At 42.4% G+C, this 16297-nt stretch overlaps 1 protein-coding gene across 5 annotated transcripts in view; it reads right to left on the reverse strand.

Annotated features, from left to right (window-relative positions):
- EOGT (EGF domain specific O-linked N-acetylglucosamine transferase) overlaps positions 1-16248 on the reverse strand; it is a 65932-nt gene extending 49684 nt beyond the window's left edge. For all 5 annotated transcript variants that reach the window (XR_012906444.1, XR_012906445.1, XM_075938561.1 and 2 more), the window contains exons 1-8: positions 16139-16248; positions 13109-13154; positions 12116-12340; positions 8169-8269; positions 6360-6468; positions 5052-5146; positions 2612-2716; positions 923-1029 (exon numbers count right to left, since the gene is read on the reverse strand). Coding sequence is in view for 3 of the 5 variants with exons in the window: in XM_075938561.1 (XP_075794676.1) it covers positions 923-1029; positions 2612-2716; positions 5052-5146; positions 6360-6468; positions 8169-8269; positions 12116-12325 (727 nt within the window). In the remaining 2 variants the exon portion in view is untranslated. The remainder of the gene's footprint in view (positions 1-922; positions 1030-2611; positions 2717-5051; positions 5147-6359; positions 6469-8168; positions 8270-12115; positions 12341-13108; positions 13155-16138) is intronic.
- Between the last annotated feature and the right edge of the window lie 49 nt (positions 16249-16297).

A 16297-nucleotide genomic window follows, 5' to 3' on the forward strand; every position in this document is an offset into this window, starting at 1 on the left:
TGTCCAGATGCACATGGCAAATACCAACACTAAGACTTCAACAAAATGTTTTCAGGCTTTTTTTAAAAAAAAAAACCAAGGTACAGTTTGGGACAGTAACTACTGTCACAATGTTACTTAGCCAGCTCCGGCTCCAAAGCATGTTTCAAACAGACTCCTGAGCACAGTGTTTTTATTCACTATTTAAAAAAAATCTAATCCACTTGCCTAAATACCAGACTAAATATTCTCTTCTACTAATGTGACATCTCTAAAATAAAGAACATTAAAGCTAAGATCAATAAATTGCAGAAATGCTAAAATATTCACAATGGAAAGACCTTCATAAGCTACTTGACGTCTCTTCTATGATATGGTGCAGCAGAGCAATCACTAGATATTACATACTTTGCAGCTGATTTTCACTTAATTCAAAGACTGAAAAGATTTTTTAAAAAGCAAAACTTTTTTAAAGTAGTAAAACTACATAAAAAGTAATTTGATTTGGTTCTCTTCATGAAATATAAGCCTTCCATCATCCCATAACTATTACGTACCTATGTATGCAGATGCTGCAATTACTGAACTCATATAGCCAATAATAAATTATGTTTATTCCCAGAATGTGAGAGTGAGATAGGACTTTGAGATATGAGTCAAAGTCAAAGTGTCACGGAAGTGGTATGAAACTTTTCTGGTGTATTTTAAGCATCTGTTAACAGAACAAAACTTGCACTTGGTCACAAATCTCACAGATTTGGTTGAACTATGAAAAGGGAGTGAAAAATAAAGTCTTACAGTCTCACTTCCTCGTTCAAATATCTATACAAACTACATACATTTTTGGAAGGAGGGAGGTGTGTATGAAATTCAATCTGAATACGTAATGCAAATGGACACTGCATTATCACACTGTAGGATGCAGTAAAATAATACCTGTTACCTGCATCTAACTTCATGAAGTAAGTTGGCTTTTCAATAACAATGTCACATTTGCCATCTTCTATAGGTCTGAAGCTTAATGGAGTATATGTCTGGAGTTCAGCAAACCTGAAAGTGTTCAATGACATGTAATATGCTTTTCAAACCATGTGTCTGAATACAAAAGTACCTATTACACATTCTCAGTTTGACAACAGTTCATGGAATAATGCTGCCAAAGTTGGATAAAGTTTGACAATTAAAAATAATTTTAAATTGTAACTCAGGGGTGTTAGGTCATTAGCTTTGAAAGGTTAAAAGATCTGCCTTTGATCTCAGGAGCAAGCAGCATCTCTGATCTACAAATCAACCTAGCAGAGAACTGTGAAAAGAGTCTTTCCTTCCATCCATGTATCCAGGGTAAAGTTAATGTGAATACATTTGTGTCTGTCCACCTTGTTGATCTGCATTTAAAAGGCATTTCACTGCAGACCTCAAGGCTTTGGTGAGATTAATGCCTGCAGGTGAAAAGCTGATTAAGTCTGCAGCCAGTTAGAAGGGTTTGTTTTGCGGATAACCATCGGTCTTGCCTATAGATAGCCATCTTTCAAAAATGGATCAGAGGTTCAGATGGCCCTGAGATTACTGGTCACAGGTGAGACAATGAGGTTAAATATGGCCAGAGAGAGGAATTTAGGGGAACTCTGGTGAGATCAGAGAAGGAACAAATGGAAGCTGACATGGAGGGAAACTTAGGCCAGGTCTACACTGGTGGAGAAAATCAATGCAAGATATGAAACTCTAGCTACATAAATTGCGTAGCTGGAGTCAACATACCTTGCACCAATTTCTGGGATAGCCTCACAGCAGGAGATTAATAGGAGAAATGTTTCTATCGACTTCCCTTAATCCTCGTGACAGCATGGAGTACCGGCTACATGTGGGGGTGCTCTCAGCATTCGATTTAGCAAGTCTTTAGTAGACCCACTAAATCAAACCCTGCAAGATTGATCACCCGAGCGTCGGTTGATCCCCCCAGCAAGTGGAGACATGGCCTTAGATCTTAGTTGATGGCTCCAGTCGCATCTGCCCTAGAGATTAACCTGTGACTGTGGATATATTTATATGGTGTGGGGTCCCAGGGCAACAGAGCCCAAACTGGCATGGGCCAGTCATAGGTTTAATTGCTGTGCAGACAAACCCTCTGTGACAGTAGCACTTCAAGCAGCAAAAGAGCAATAAATCCCATGCTGCCTCACTCCAGGATGAGTGTCCTCACAAAGCACTTCCCTGAAACTGTCCCTTAGTCCTGTAGATTGTTGCACTCATCCCATAATTTCAGGCAAAAAATTAGCTATTGAGGGTACAGGAGCGTAACATACAGACATCATGTAGGCCCCAGTTCAGCAAAGCACTTATGCTCAAAATTGACATGCTTAGCTGACCTAGGTAACAGTGCTTTTCATCCCTAAATATGAAACCACTATACACAAAGGACTTCTCATTACTGACTCATTCTGCAGATGGGCTCTGCTATGCATACTCGAGTGGGGATTCAATTTGCACTCACTTCTTATTTCCGAGAGTCAGTATTCCGCAGCATGTAACACATCAGCACTAAATGCCTGAGAACTGCTGGTGCCAAAGAAAGGCAAGTGGAGAAAGAACAGTAAAAACCCAAAGTTGGAAATAGCTCCAATCCAAATCATACCAAGACTGCAGCGGGCTCTTGCGCTGACCTTCAGCCATGAATGCTTGACTGTCTAAGTTACAATGACCTCCGATTTGTCCGTTTGGAAGAAAGTCTTCCTTGAATCTAATGCAAAGGAATAAACGCACATTAACATAAACCAACTGGCCCCGCATGAGAGTTCAAGAGGGGCCCAGCCCAGAAGTGGAATACCAGGAGCAATGCACATTACTATTGAGATACAATGCTACTCTACTTGGATAAGCCTGCACAGCATCCAGCTCAGGCAAATGCAGTTAGGTGCTAGCTCGATTCAGCAAGGTACTTAAACATGTGCTTAAGTTTCAGCACAAATAGTCCCCCTCCCGCCCCCCGACTTAAACAAAGCTATTCACGTGCTTAACATGAAACATGTACTTAAGTACCTTACTGAACTGGGGTCTTCTTTTCACTTTCTGGGCATTATATTCACCCACAAAAATCATGTAATATAAATGATTATTTATTTTCATATACAGGCAGTCCCCGGGTTACATGGATCCGACTTACATCGGATCCCTACTTACAAATGGGGTGAGGCAACCCCGCACTAGCTGCTTCCCCCCAGCAGACCAGGGAGACGCAAAGCTAGCGCCCCCCCCAGCAGACTAGGGAGATGCGGAGCAGCTTTTCTCAGCAGACACCTCAGCTTGAGAATAAAGGACTGAGGGAAGTGAGGTGTGGGAGAATAAAACTGATCTCTGGAGAAATGTTTGGCTAGAGTTTCCCCTACAATATGTACCAGTTCCGACTTACATACAAATTCAACTTAAGAACAAACCTACAGTCCCTACCTTGTACGTAACCTGGGGACTGCCTGTAGTACAAAAGGGTAGAATTTTACCAGACTACAGAAAAAAACCTGGAGATTCCTCCAATTCAGAATATCCTTGAGCCAATTAATACAATACATTTTGTGCTACTACAAGAACTGAGATTGCAAAAGATATTTATACTATTGCACAATGTATTTATACGATTACTGCAACATTTATTTATACTATTACAAGAATTGGGATTGGTGTTTTTTTGAATGCTATTTTGAACTGTTAATAACAGTTCGAAATAGCATTAACAATTCAAAATAGCACTCGAAAAACATAGCAATGCCATACCTTGAATATCAATAGGGATATTTTTCAACAACTAACAAAAAAATTTTCAACTAGGTTTAAATGTGTGCACTAGTTAAAGGGACATCACTAACTTTTGTTTTTAAAGTCATATTTTCAGAGTGGAAATGTTTGCTCTTCTAAGACAAATAACACAAGATTAACAGAAAAGATTCTTAAAGTTTATCAATTCTTAAAATATCTTTATTTTGGGTCTCTACTGACACAGCCTGTTCAGTTTCACAGTTTCCTCTTGTGCAAAGTTAGCCCACAGTTCAGTAGTGAGTGACACGGGGGTGGAGTGTTGTACCCATATGGAGCTCAGTACAGAATATGGACATAAGTTTTACCTATTTGTGTAATTATAGTAACACATTTTACCACAAAATGACTAACAGGTGATAAAACCATGTTAAAGACATGAGTAGCATGTGTTATTTTGTAATTGCATGCCAGCATATGCTGAAAGGAACTGTTAAAACCAACCTAGTGATGTGTTGGGTTCTAATTATTTATTAATGTATTATTAATACATATTAATCATAAATTAACCCTTTTATAAATTATTATCAATCTAACCTTACTAGTAAGTGTGATCAAGCACACAGCACTAGAAGTGAGAAAGATGCATATATATATATTTTAAATAGGAAAATGTGATTGTGAACCCAAGAAATATAGACAGAGGCTCAGGGCAAGTGTAACAACAAAGTACCTTGAACTCATGTTTTTAAATTTCTTTAGAATTCAAGTTAACTGCATCCCTTTAAAATGATGTGCACTCTAGACAGGCTTAATTGACTACACTGCTTTTGCCAATGGGCACATTTATTTTAAGGAGGAGACCCAAGTATTTCCCCAAACCAAGTTGCTCATAGGAAAAAAACACAGATGTGTGTGGTGCTACAGTTTCTATCCCTGAGAATTTCAACGAGAAAGGTGCTGCCAGTCATGGTAAATGCAACACACCAAAACTGCCCTTCCTGAAATCTACCCATGTGATTGATATTCAAGGTCCAGATCCTGCAAAGATGAGCACTATTTTACATGTCATCCTACTGACTTCAGTAGGGACTATTCGCCATGTGTAATGTCTCAAGCCTCCCCAGTAAGCTGTCTGGTTTAGGCCACGGTAACCCTGGGAAGAACCCAGCACAACTAGGCTTTGGGGCTATAGATTTTGAAACTCAGATACTACGATGACATATGCCCTAGCTAACTGCAGAGACGGAGATTTATGAAATATGCATTTTAAAGTGTATTTCCCCAGGTATTTCCTGGCATTGCTGGAACATAAGCAATTCAGAGACCTGTCATGGTTTCGCTTTATGGCTCTTAAATCAATGTACAAGTTTGTTGCTCTACAATGCTGGAGGTACTGTGAGCAGGCCAGAGATGAATCGCCCTGTGCAAAAAGAACAAGTAGGGATTGATTAAAATAAGGTAATATTAAGAGCATAAGAACATAAGAATGGCCACACACTGCCAGACCAGTAGTCCCTCTAGCTCAGTATCCTGTCTTCTGACAGTTGCTGGTGCCAGATGATTCAGAGGGAATGAACAGAACAGGGTTATTATGAGTGATCCATTCACTATCCTCCAGTCCCAACTGCTGGCAGTCTGAGGATTAGGATCACCCAGAGCAAAGAGCTGCATGTCCCTGACCCTCTTGGCTCATAGCCATTGGCAGACATATCCTCCATTAATTTATGTAATTCTTTTTTGAACCCAGTTATACTTTTGGCCTTCACAACATCCTCTGGCAATGAGTTCCACAAGTTGATTGCGCATTGTGTGAAGAATTACTTACTTGGTTTCTTTTAACATGTACTGGCTATTAATTTCCTCAGGTAACCTCTGTTTCTTGTGTTATGTAAAGGGGTAAATATTACTTACCTATTCACTTTTTTCACACCATTCACAATCTTATAGATCTTTATCTTATCCCCCTTTAGTGACCCTTTCCAAATGGAAGCTGTTCCATACACCTAACATTTTTATTATCCTTCTTTGTATTTTTTTCCAATTCTAAACAATCTTTTTGAGATGGGGATACCAGAATTGTATGCAGTATTCCTGGTGTGAGTGTACCATAAAATCATAACACACTAGAATTGGAAGGACCCTCAAGTGGACATCAAGTCCAGTCCCCTGTAGTCACGGCAGGACCAAGCACCATCTAGATCATCCCTGATAGATGTTTATCTAACCTACTCTCCAATGATGGAGATTCCACAGTTCATTCAAGTGTTTAACCATCCTGATGGTTAGGAAGTTTTCCCTAACGTCCAACCTAAACCTCCCTTGCTGCAATGTAAGCTCATTGCTTCTTGTCCTATCATCAGCAGTCAAGGAAAACAATTTTTCTCCCTCCTCCTTGTAACACCCTGTTAAGTACTTGAAAACTGCTATCATGTCCCCTCTCAGTCTTCTCTTTTCCAAACTAAACAAACCCAGTTCTGTCAGTCTTCCTTCATAGACCTTTAATAATTTCTCTTGCTTTGCCCTGAACCCTCTCCAATTTCTCCACAATTTTTTTGAAATGTGGCTTATGTAGTGGCATTATGTTTAACGATGTATGAAGACTGCACTATTTATAAGTATATCAAAATACTTACCTTTGTTATAGGCTTGCAGTGAGTTTTCATTTCATCCAGCCTTTCTTTAACATAACCAAAGTCAGCTTGCTTCCAAAATATCTGCTGAGCTGTCTCAATGTCATTAGCCCTGATGCATGGAAAAAACCCAAGAACCTTCATTTAATACATTTTAGCTTTCTCAAGTTGCCCTTTAATTCAAGCTGCAGGCAGATGCCTGAGAAATTAATTTTATTTATCCTCATCTTCATTTTATTATACCTTATTTGACTGGCTAGTTTTGTGAGATCTCAAAACTAGCCAGTCAAATAAGGTGTAATTTTTTTTAACAGTGAGAGCAATTAGCCATTGGAACAATTTACCAAGGGGGACTGTCTATTCTCCATTACTTTAATCAAGATGGATGTTTTTCTAATAGGAATTATTTGCAGGGGTTTCTATTGCCTATGTTACGTAGCAGGTTGGACTAGGCGATCACAACAGGTCCTTCAGGCCTTAAGAGTCTATCAATTTATGAAAGCAGAGCTATAAAAACAATATTTATGCCTTTTTTAATCGATGCAATGGAGAGCGGAAACAACACAATTGGTGGTTAATGGCAGGTTCTCTTCTGTTTTTAATTTCTACAAATTACAATGGACAATCTCAGACTAGACAGATAAAAATAGGCAAGTAAAAATGAAAGATACACAAAAAGGAAAGAGTAAAAAGGAAATAATGGTAGTTATGATGCCACAGATCTTGTAAAACGATCCTCACTGTATGGCTTAGCACTGGGGCTAGAAAAAGGACAAACAAGCTCTTCAGGCCAAATTTTAATAGAAATCAAAACTGTAGGCACTAACCTTAGATTGGGCATCATAGACACAGGGGGTATGTCTAGACTACATCCCTCTGTTGCCAGAGGGATGTACATTAGACTTACCGACATTGCAAATGAATCGGGGATTTAAATCTCCCGCACTGCATTTGAATAAAAATGGCCGTCACGTTTTGCCAAGTCAGCAGTTTGTCGGCAAAAAGCAGCTGTCAAGACAAGGATTGGGCGACAAAGAAAGCCTTTGTCAGCCAATCCTGTAAACCTTGTTTTACGAGGCATATGGGATCAGCCGACAAAGGCTTTCTTTGTCGCCCAATCCCTGTCTTGACAGCCGCTTTTTGCTGACAAACTGCTGACTCGGCAAAGCACGGTGGCCATTTTTATTCAAATGAAGCGCGGGAGATTTAAATCCCCACTTTATTTGCAATATTGGTATGTCTAATTTACATCCCTCTGGCGACAGAGGGATGCAGTCTAGACATACCCTGGGTGGGGAACATGGCCTGTAACAGAAAATATCATTCCCCTAACAGAATGAGAGGGATCTGACAACCGTCTTGTGAGAAGAGAGAGTCTGCTCTGTGTACTGACGTTATTAACACATAAACCAGAACAAAAGAGCCAGCCAACGTATTGTCTTTTATCTCCATTCAGTTTCAAAACAGGAAACTTATCAACTGGATACAGGCAAAGACATCAAGTGAAGTTTTCTTTTCTTTTTTAAGCAATGAAAAAAAGGCACTTGAATTCAAGGCTATATTATAACAAACAAGCCAGTTTGTATAAATAGCAGGACATTAAGTATTTCAAAGTACACTTTTTTTCCCCCTGAAAAAGTTCAATATTATGTAGGTCTCCAATGGAAAATAATAGAGTATTGACAAAAATCCTCCATTAGAGAAGATTGTACAGTGCACGAAACAAGTAAACAAACTCAAGTTTCAGCATAAATATGAGTATCATATCTTAGGGACCTACTGCACTTCTACACATTTAAAAGAGAAACTTACCATCCTGTTTCAACATAATCACACACCGGGTAACCAAACCTGTATTCTGGCTTGCAGGATCTCTCATAGCCCCAGCAGGATTTTAGCTTCTTCAGGTATTTCTGTAACACAGGAGATCCCCATTGAGAACAACTGACTACTTAGATTATATTTCAGATGACTTTAAAAAAATGGTTAACAGTTTCTTTGACAGTCTTGTATAAAAACCTTTCAATTTTATATTCTCTCACACAACACCAAAAGGAACTGCTTAGATTATCTATTTATATTTTGGGCCCCCGTCTTGCAAACACACACACATTTTTATGCACAAATATTATTCCCATGGACTGCAACAGGACTATATGCACGAGCTGGACACGTGTATAGTGTTTGTAAGATTAAAGCCTAGGTATTTAACATTTCAGTATATCTGACATAAATCTGGAGGTGACGAGCAAACTACATCAGCCTGGTAGAAAGTCAAGAAACTTTCTAACTGTATTTAGTATACAAAGCTTTTTTCCTGTGTATGAACATGCTGTTCAATTTAAACAGGTCTCTCTTTTTTTGACTGTATAATAATGGTTTGTGATGGGGATTTCTCAGGAAGGAAAAATTTGCGGGAGGGTCAGTACTTAGGCACTCAACCACTCTCCTTTTTTCCAGGGGCAAAAAGAGATTTTCCCTTTATACAGGGTTTGTGCCCCTCTTTCTGTAGCTTGTGCTCACTGGACATCTGCACTTGCTCAAAAGCATCAGCCAGAGTTTCTAATATAGACTTCAAAGATTTGTCCCACAAGCTACTTCTTACATTTATAATCAAGGAAAGTTCCCTGAGCAAAGAAATCAAGCAATTGGTCATAATCCTCAGGTCCAGGCCCTTTTAGCTATTTTTTCATTAGGTCACACATCTTATAAACATACTCACTATGATTCATATGCCAACACCCTTTTGTTAGATTTCTAAATTTCAAACGATACACTTCTGGAGCAATTTGAAACCTTTGTAGAGCAGCTCTTTCATATTCAGAATATTGTGAAATTTCCTGAATTGGCATTTCATTGAATGCATTTAAAGCTTTGCCACTCAGTTTTGCAATCAATGCGCGGATTCCTTGTCTTCAGGAATATATGAACCTCACAAAGCTTTAGAAAAGTGGCGAGATATTCCTTGGGGCAGTCTTTTTGTGTACAGGACGCAACTTGTCTGGGCTTGGGACCAGATAGAAAAATAGGAAAGATCCCAGAGTTACCAACACCTCGCTCCGCTCAAGGAACCGATCATATTTCCTCTCCTCCTCCTTTTCTTTAGCTCTTTGTCTTTCAGCTCCATGGCTTTTCATTTATGGGCTTCAGTTCCTTGAAGTATCAGCTCCATGGCTTGCCTGTGGGCACTTGCAGGGCAGAAACTAGTTCTTTCAGTCTCATTTCTACCTGCCACACCTGGTTTTCATGTTCTTGCTCCCCTTCTTCCACCTCCAATCTGTCTAACTATAGCTTGGCAGTTGTAACACTGATGCTCATTTTTATGCTTTACTGTTTCCATTTCAATTACTCAAAAATATGCAATCAGAAAATAACTTTCCCAGTCATACTCGAGACCCATTTAAAATCTCTGTGCCAGTGGCTAAAACATTTAAATGCCATATAAAATAATGAGCTGACCACTCACCTTGCTTGTTGCACCACTGTGACATATCCCAGATATAATCTGGACTGATAAACAGCTGTCACCTCAGCTCTCTAGTCTAACCTAAGGTGCCTTTAACACTGCATCACTGTTCGAGCTATCACTCCTGGTCTGCTCTCACATAGTCTCCATCCAGCCTGTAAGTTACTCCCAGTTATACGGTCTCACAGGGGTAGCCATGTTAGTCTGTAACTTTAAAAAAAAGATAAGTGGTCCTATAACACCATAGAGACTAACAAATTTATTTATATAATATTTTTGTTAATCTCTAAGGTGCTACAGGACCACCCGTCTTTTTTTTTAAAATTTTCTCCCAGTTATACTGTATGGCTACAATACACTGGCGGCTTCTCGTGCAAGAACAGCTGTTCTTGCACAAAAACTTGCCGGGTGTGTCCACTGCATGCGCGTTCTTGCGCAAGTAAATTTAAAGCACAGCATCAGAAAACAAGGCTTCTTCCGGAAGAGTTATTCCTCTCCCCACGAGGAATAAGCAGTGTAGACAGGCAACGTGAATTTCTTGCACAAGAAACCCCTATGACTAAAATGGCCATCAGAGCTTTCTTGTGCAAGAGAGCATCCGTACTGCCATAGACGCTCTTGCGCAAAAGCACGTGCCAGTGTAGACGCGCTCTTGTGGAAGACTTTTTGCGCAAGAACTCTTCTGCAAAACAGTTCTTGCTCAAGAAGCTACCAGTGTAGAAGTAGCCTTGGAGTGCAATAACTAGCCACTCCTGAATTACACTGCAGAGTGACACTAGCAAACTCCCAGGCCAAGACTTTCCCCAGAAACGTGCATCTTGAACTGCCCAGCTCTCTCCTGGATAAAAGCTGCTCATACATCAGCTATCATTTTATGAATATGCACAAATCCTGTTGTCTCAGTGGAGTTTCCCAAACACTTCAGCTACGTCTACACTGCAGGCTTTTTGCGCAAACACTGTTTTGTGCAAAAGTTCTTGTGCAAAAGGTCTTGCGCAAGAGCATGTCCACACTGCCATGCGCTTTTGTGCAAGAGATGTTCTTTCGCGCAAGAGCGTCCATGGCAGTGTGGACGCTCTCTTGCGCAAGAAAGCTCTGATGGCCATTTTAGCCATAGGGGTTTCTTGCACAAGAAAACCCTGTTGCCCGTCCACACTACTTTTTTGCACATGAGCTCTTGCGCAAGAGGGCTTATTCCTCATGGGGAGAGGAATAACTCCTGTGCAAGAAGCCCTCTGTTCCGACGCCTTACTGTAAATGTACTTGTGCAAGAACGCACGTGCACTGTAGACGCTCTGCAAGTTTTTGCACAAGAACACCTGTTCTTGTGCAAAAAGCCTGCAGTGTAGATGTAGTCTTCAATTCAAACACACTGGCTTAGGTAAAGTAATAAAACAGATTTATTAACTACAAAAGGATGCATTTTAAAATAAAAATAAAATGCAACTAATAGCTAACTAGAATGAATTCAAAGTAGGGTCTCTCACCACTTTTCAGCAGTTCTACTGACTGAATTTCTTTTTCAGTCTGGACCTACCCCCCATCCCACTCCATACCTTCTCCCCTCTCACCCCTCCCCCCCCCCCAAGTCCATACTGCTTACTTTGCTATTCAGGTGACATCGAAGCTCTGGGCAGGGAGAGGGGGAATTATTTGGGGCATCTGCCCTCCCTTATAGGTTTTAGAGAAGGGTCTCCCGCTGAGGCTCAAGAGAAAGTCTGTGAGACAGGGAACCCCAAGCTGTTTCTTTGTAGATTTTTCACCATGTCCATTTTCCTGACAATGAATAGCCACTTAAGCAGGTGATGGGTCATTTGGCCTTGCTTACATATGGCTGAGGTGTCGGCTTGCCCTTTTGTATAAGTAACTGGTCTGCTCACTTCCAAGACTTGAAAGAGATCTTAACACCATAGAGCAGAATCTTACAACTTGACAATGTTGCCACACACATTTTATCACAGTAATATTGACGGTGAGATATGAGTTTTCAAATGACACCTCAGAAGGCATACTTATAACCAAAGGTTATAATAGTGCACAAGAGGGTACTGACCATCATGGTAAATAACAAAATACTCTTTGCATATCACATCCCATTTTTTCATTCTTGTGACAGCACAGAAGTCAGTAAAGAGCATTGCTTAGTAGCTTTAAAGAAGAGCAGTTCTAAGCCCAGAGATGATCAACTTACTGGGAAGCAGACCAACTTATTGCTGTCTTTAACTTCTATGATTCTAAGAATAAGCAACCCCAAAATCCAAAATTACATTTGAGTCAACAAAGAAATACCTACTTTATATGGGCAAAGAGAGTCCTGCTTACAGACTGTGGCAATATGCTGATTGTTGTGCAGAAAGTATGGAATATGTTCTTCTGGTATATTGATACTTTTGTAGCTATATAACGGCACTTCTGGAATATTTTGTATTTCAATAAGCTTTTCCTCTTGGACATTAGCCAGGATTTCTTGAAGCAGCACTCCAAATACAAGGAACATTAGCATGGCAGCCAACTAATCCTGCAGTTAAAAAGGAGAGACAGTAACATAACATACCTATTAGTCAATATTCTGTCAAATTAACTCATATTCTTTGAGTATGTTTTTTTGGATCATGTAGCTTTTCCCTAGGCAAGGCAAACTTGCACTAAAATTGGTTTGTACAGTCTCTGGATTGTCTGAAGTATGAATCATTAGTCATGAAGAGTTATTAGGCATTACCAACTCAAGTTCCATGTGAAATGGGTGTGTTGTCTTTCACCATGTCCTATGGGACCCTGAGAGTCCAAAGAAGAAAACCAGACATAAACTATATTGTATCTAGACTGTAGGAAAAACTTGCTTTACAAAACCGTCTACATTTTATTAAGATTATAAATAAACCTGAAAAAAAAATAGGGAGGACATTGGAAAATACAGATTGTTTATTTGCACAGGAGAAATGCATCAGGAAGTTGAATGGCCATACATACAATCACCATATGGCATCTAAGTTTCTGAACACATCAGCATGGTTATGTTTCATTAACACTACATTTTTTCCCCCCCAAGGAGTACATGTAATAGACATAAATACACTTTTCAAATCAAGACTGGATGCCTTTCTAGAAGATATACTTTAATGGTCACACAAGTCACTGGGCTCAAAACAGGAGTAGTTGGAAGAAATTATATGGCCCACACTATGCAGTCAGGTTGAATGATATGATGATCTCCCCAGGTCTTAAAATAAATGTATCCAACGCATAAAGCCTATTAGCAATATTCCTACAGTACAGTCAGACTTACCTCTATATTCAAGGAGAACTGCTCCAGATTTTCTAGCCATATAAACCTACAGGAAAGAAGTGAACACATTTTGCATGAGAAAATCTCACATACAAAGTCCCATACCTCGAGAATATTCAATACAATAAGCAGAATTGTGAGTACATTTTTAATAATCATTTAACAACTATAGCTGTTAAAGTTGTGTACACAAGTCCAATCTATAGCTTTAAACGTTGCATTCCCCAACACCTCTGAGTCTAACCAATGCTGACAAACTTTCAGTTAGGCCAGGGTGGGCAATAAAACAACAGCTGTTCCTGAGGGTTAGCCTTTGGTTGCTGCTTCTATATTTACTTACCTTTCCATAGGTACCAGCGATCACAGCTCCCATTGGCCACGGATCGCCATTCCTGGCCAATGGGAGGAGCAGGAAGCAGTACGGACTGGGACACCACTTCCCACAGCTCCTATTGGCCGGGAACAGAAATCCATGGCCAATAGGAACTGCGATCGCCCTTACCCACAGAGGTGCAGGTAAATAAAGTGTGGGGGGGGGGGGGCCACCAAGGGCTAACTGGACTGGATCCGGCTCGAGGACCAGTATTTGCCCACCACTGAATCTTTCCCTTTATCATGGCTATCGAAAACTCTTTAGAAGACCAAATCAAAAGCAAGTCAGTGTTACCATGACTACCCTTTTCCACCTCAGAGATATTCAAACACAAAATCAGCTTCCTATGATCTATATCAGAGATTAACTCTTTAACCAGAACGCACTTTTCTACATCACAAGTCACCAATAGATCAACGCAACTAAATTTTTGTATTTGATCTGAGGAAGTGGGTCTGGCCCACGAAAGCTCATCATCTAATAAACCATCTTGTTAGTCTTCAAAGTGCTACATAGTCCTGCATTTTGCTTCAACTACCCCAGACTAACACGGCTACATTTCTATCACTATTCTAAATTTTTAGGGACATTCAATTCCAACCCTGGAATTTGCCCCTGCAATCACAGTAACTCCTGCTCGCAAATGAATGACAAAACCTAGATGGCAAGTACTTACATCTGGGCAGCTACGTTCTGTAACAAGGAAATTAGTTTCCTGTGAGGCAAAATTAAATGCTGCTCTTAAAAATGAAGCTGGACTTTCAGCACAGAAGGGTTTGGGACTATGTAACCAGACGAGACAACAAGAACGGAACTTTGAAATGACCTGTTGCTAAGTTCAAAATATCAGAGATGGAAAATGTGCTTAGCAGGGCTCCAGGCAAACTAAGGGAGTCTTTTCAGCCAGATAAACGCATAGGTACTATAAATTTATGGAGCCTTTCATTGAGTACAGGTTACATGTGCTGAACTAAAGTACAGGTGGCCAGTTTTGCAAGGTACCAAGTGACTTTGATGCTCACAGAACAGAACTGCCCTTAGGACAAATTTGACATTTAATAAAGTAATGGGAAGCCAGTGTGTGCAAAATAGTACTTCCTTCCTCTCAAACACCACAAACCTGGAGGCAGAGGAAATTCAAATAGCCTGTCATGCTAGCTGCTGCTTTTACCTGAGGCAAGGTTTACACCCTCAAACCAGAGCTGGGCTGAACAAGGACATGGAAGGCCATTTATAGCCCCTTCTTTGACACCATGGCAGGCCACGCCATGTCGCTGTGGCACAGGGAGAATGGAAGAGGATTCTCCAGCTTTGCCTCTGAAGGGGCTCCAGGTTTAATTTGGAGCTAGCTATGAGAATTAATGCTCGGCACAGCCCAACTGGATAACACAGAGAGCTCCGTAACTGAGAACAATCAGTGATTAGTGCAGAAGGGAACAGTAGATAACACAGCCCCTACAAATACACAGTAGCTAGTAGAATGTAATTTCAGTAACAAACTCCCCAAACTCGGGGTGGGGGAGGATGCTAATGACTGGACCCCGACATCCAGCCATTTCCTCCTCCAATAAGCATGTACAAAGCCTGAGCATCTGGCCAGCAGGCGGGAAGGGGAGAGGGTGGGAGAGCACCCAGCCTGGCCTCCCAACAGGCAGCACCCAGTGAAGGGTGAGGGGGGAAGAAAGAGAACAAATGCACCAAATCAACTACCCTGTGGCCTCCCCCTCCCCAGAGACCAGCACCAGCCAGATAGAGGATGGGGATGAAGCAGCCCCCTCCCCAACAGCAGGCACCAATGCCAGGGAAGGGACACAGAGCAACCCCTACCAGCAACAGGCACCAGACCAGGATAGGGGGCACCAAGCAGCGCCCTGAGCAGCAGGCACCAGCCCTGGGGAGCACCGAACAGTCCCCACCCCTAGCAAAAGGCACCAAACCCAGGGAGGGGACACAGAGCAAACACCCCCGCCCCCCGGGAGAAAGCAGCAACCCCAGGGAGGGAACACAGAGCAAACACCCCCCCCCCCGGAGCAAGCAGCAACCCCTGAAGCAGCAACCCCAGGGAGGGGATACACAGTGCAACCCCCCCGAGCAAGCACCTACTCGGGGGGGGGGGGGGAGGTGACACAGAGCAAACCACCCCCTCTCCCCCCAAGCAAGTAGCAACCCCGGGGAGGAGACACAGAGCAAACACACACACACCCCAGCAAGCAGCAACCCCCCCGGAGCAAGCACCTAATGGGGGGGGACACAGAGCAAACACCCCCCCTCCAGCAAGCAGTAACCCCAGGGAAGGGATACACAGTGCAACCCCCCCCCCCCCCGGAGCTAGCACCTAATCGGGGGGGGGACACAGAGCAAACAACCCCCCCCCCCAGCAAGCAGTAACCCCAGGGAAGGGATACACAGTGCAACCCCCCCCCCCCGGAGCTAGCACCTAATCGGGGGGGGGGGACACAGAGCAAACACCCCCCCCCAGCAAGCAGTAACCCCAGGGAAGGGATACACAGTGCAACCCCCCCCCCGGAGCTAGCACCTAATCGGGGGGGGGACACAGAGCAAACAAACCCCCCCCCCGCAGCAAGCAGCAACCCCACAACAAGCACCAACTGGGGGGGGGGCACCGAACAACCCTGCCCCCGCCCGCCCCATCCCACCTGGAGCAGGACTGGGCGCAGCCGGCGCCGCACGGGGAAGGGAGCGGAGGGAGGAGGCCGGCGCAGCGCACCGGAAACCGGCCGGGGAGGGGCGCTGGGGGGCCGGGCCGCCCAGGTGCCCCCGCCCCTGTGCTAGCCCCAGCCCCTCCCCCGGGCCTC

Source organism: Pelodiscus sinensis, chromosome 11, assembly GCF_049634645.1.
Source record: "Pelodiscus sinensis isolate JC-2024 chromosome 11, ASM4963464v1, whole genome shotgun sequence".
Taxonomy (NCBI): domain Eukaryota; kingdom Metazoa; phylum Chordata; order Testudines; family Trionychidae; genus Pelodiscus; species Pelodiscus sinensis.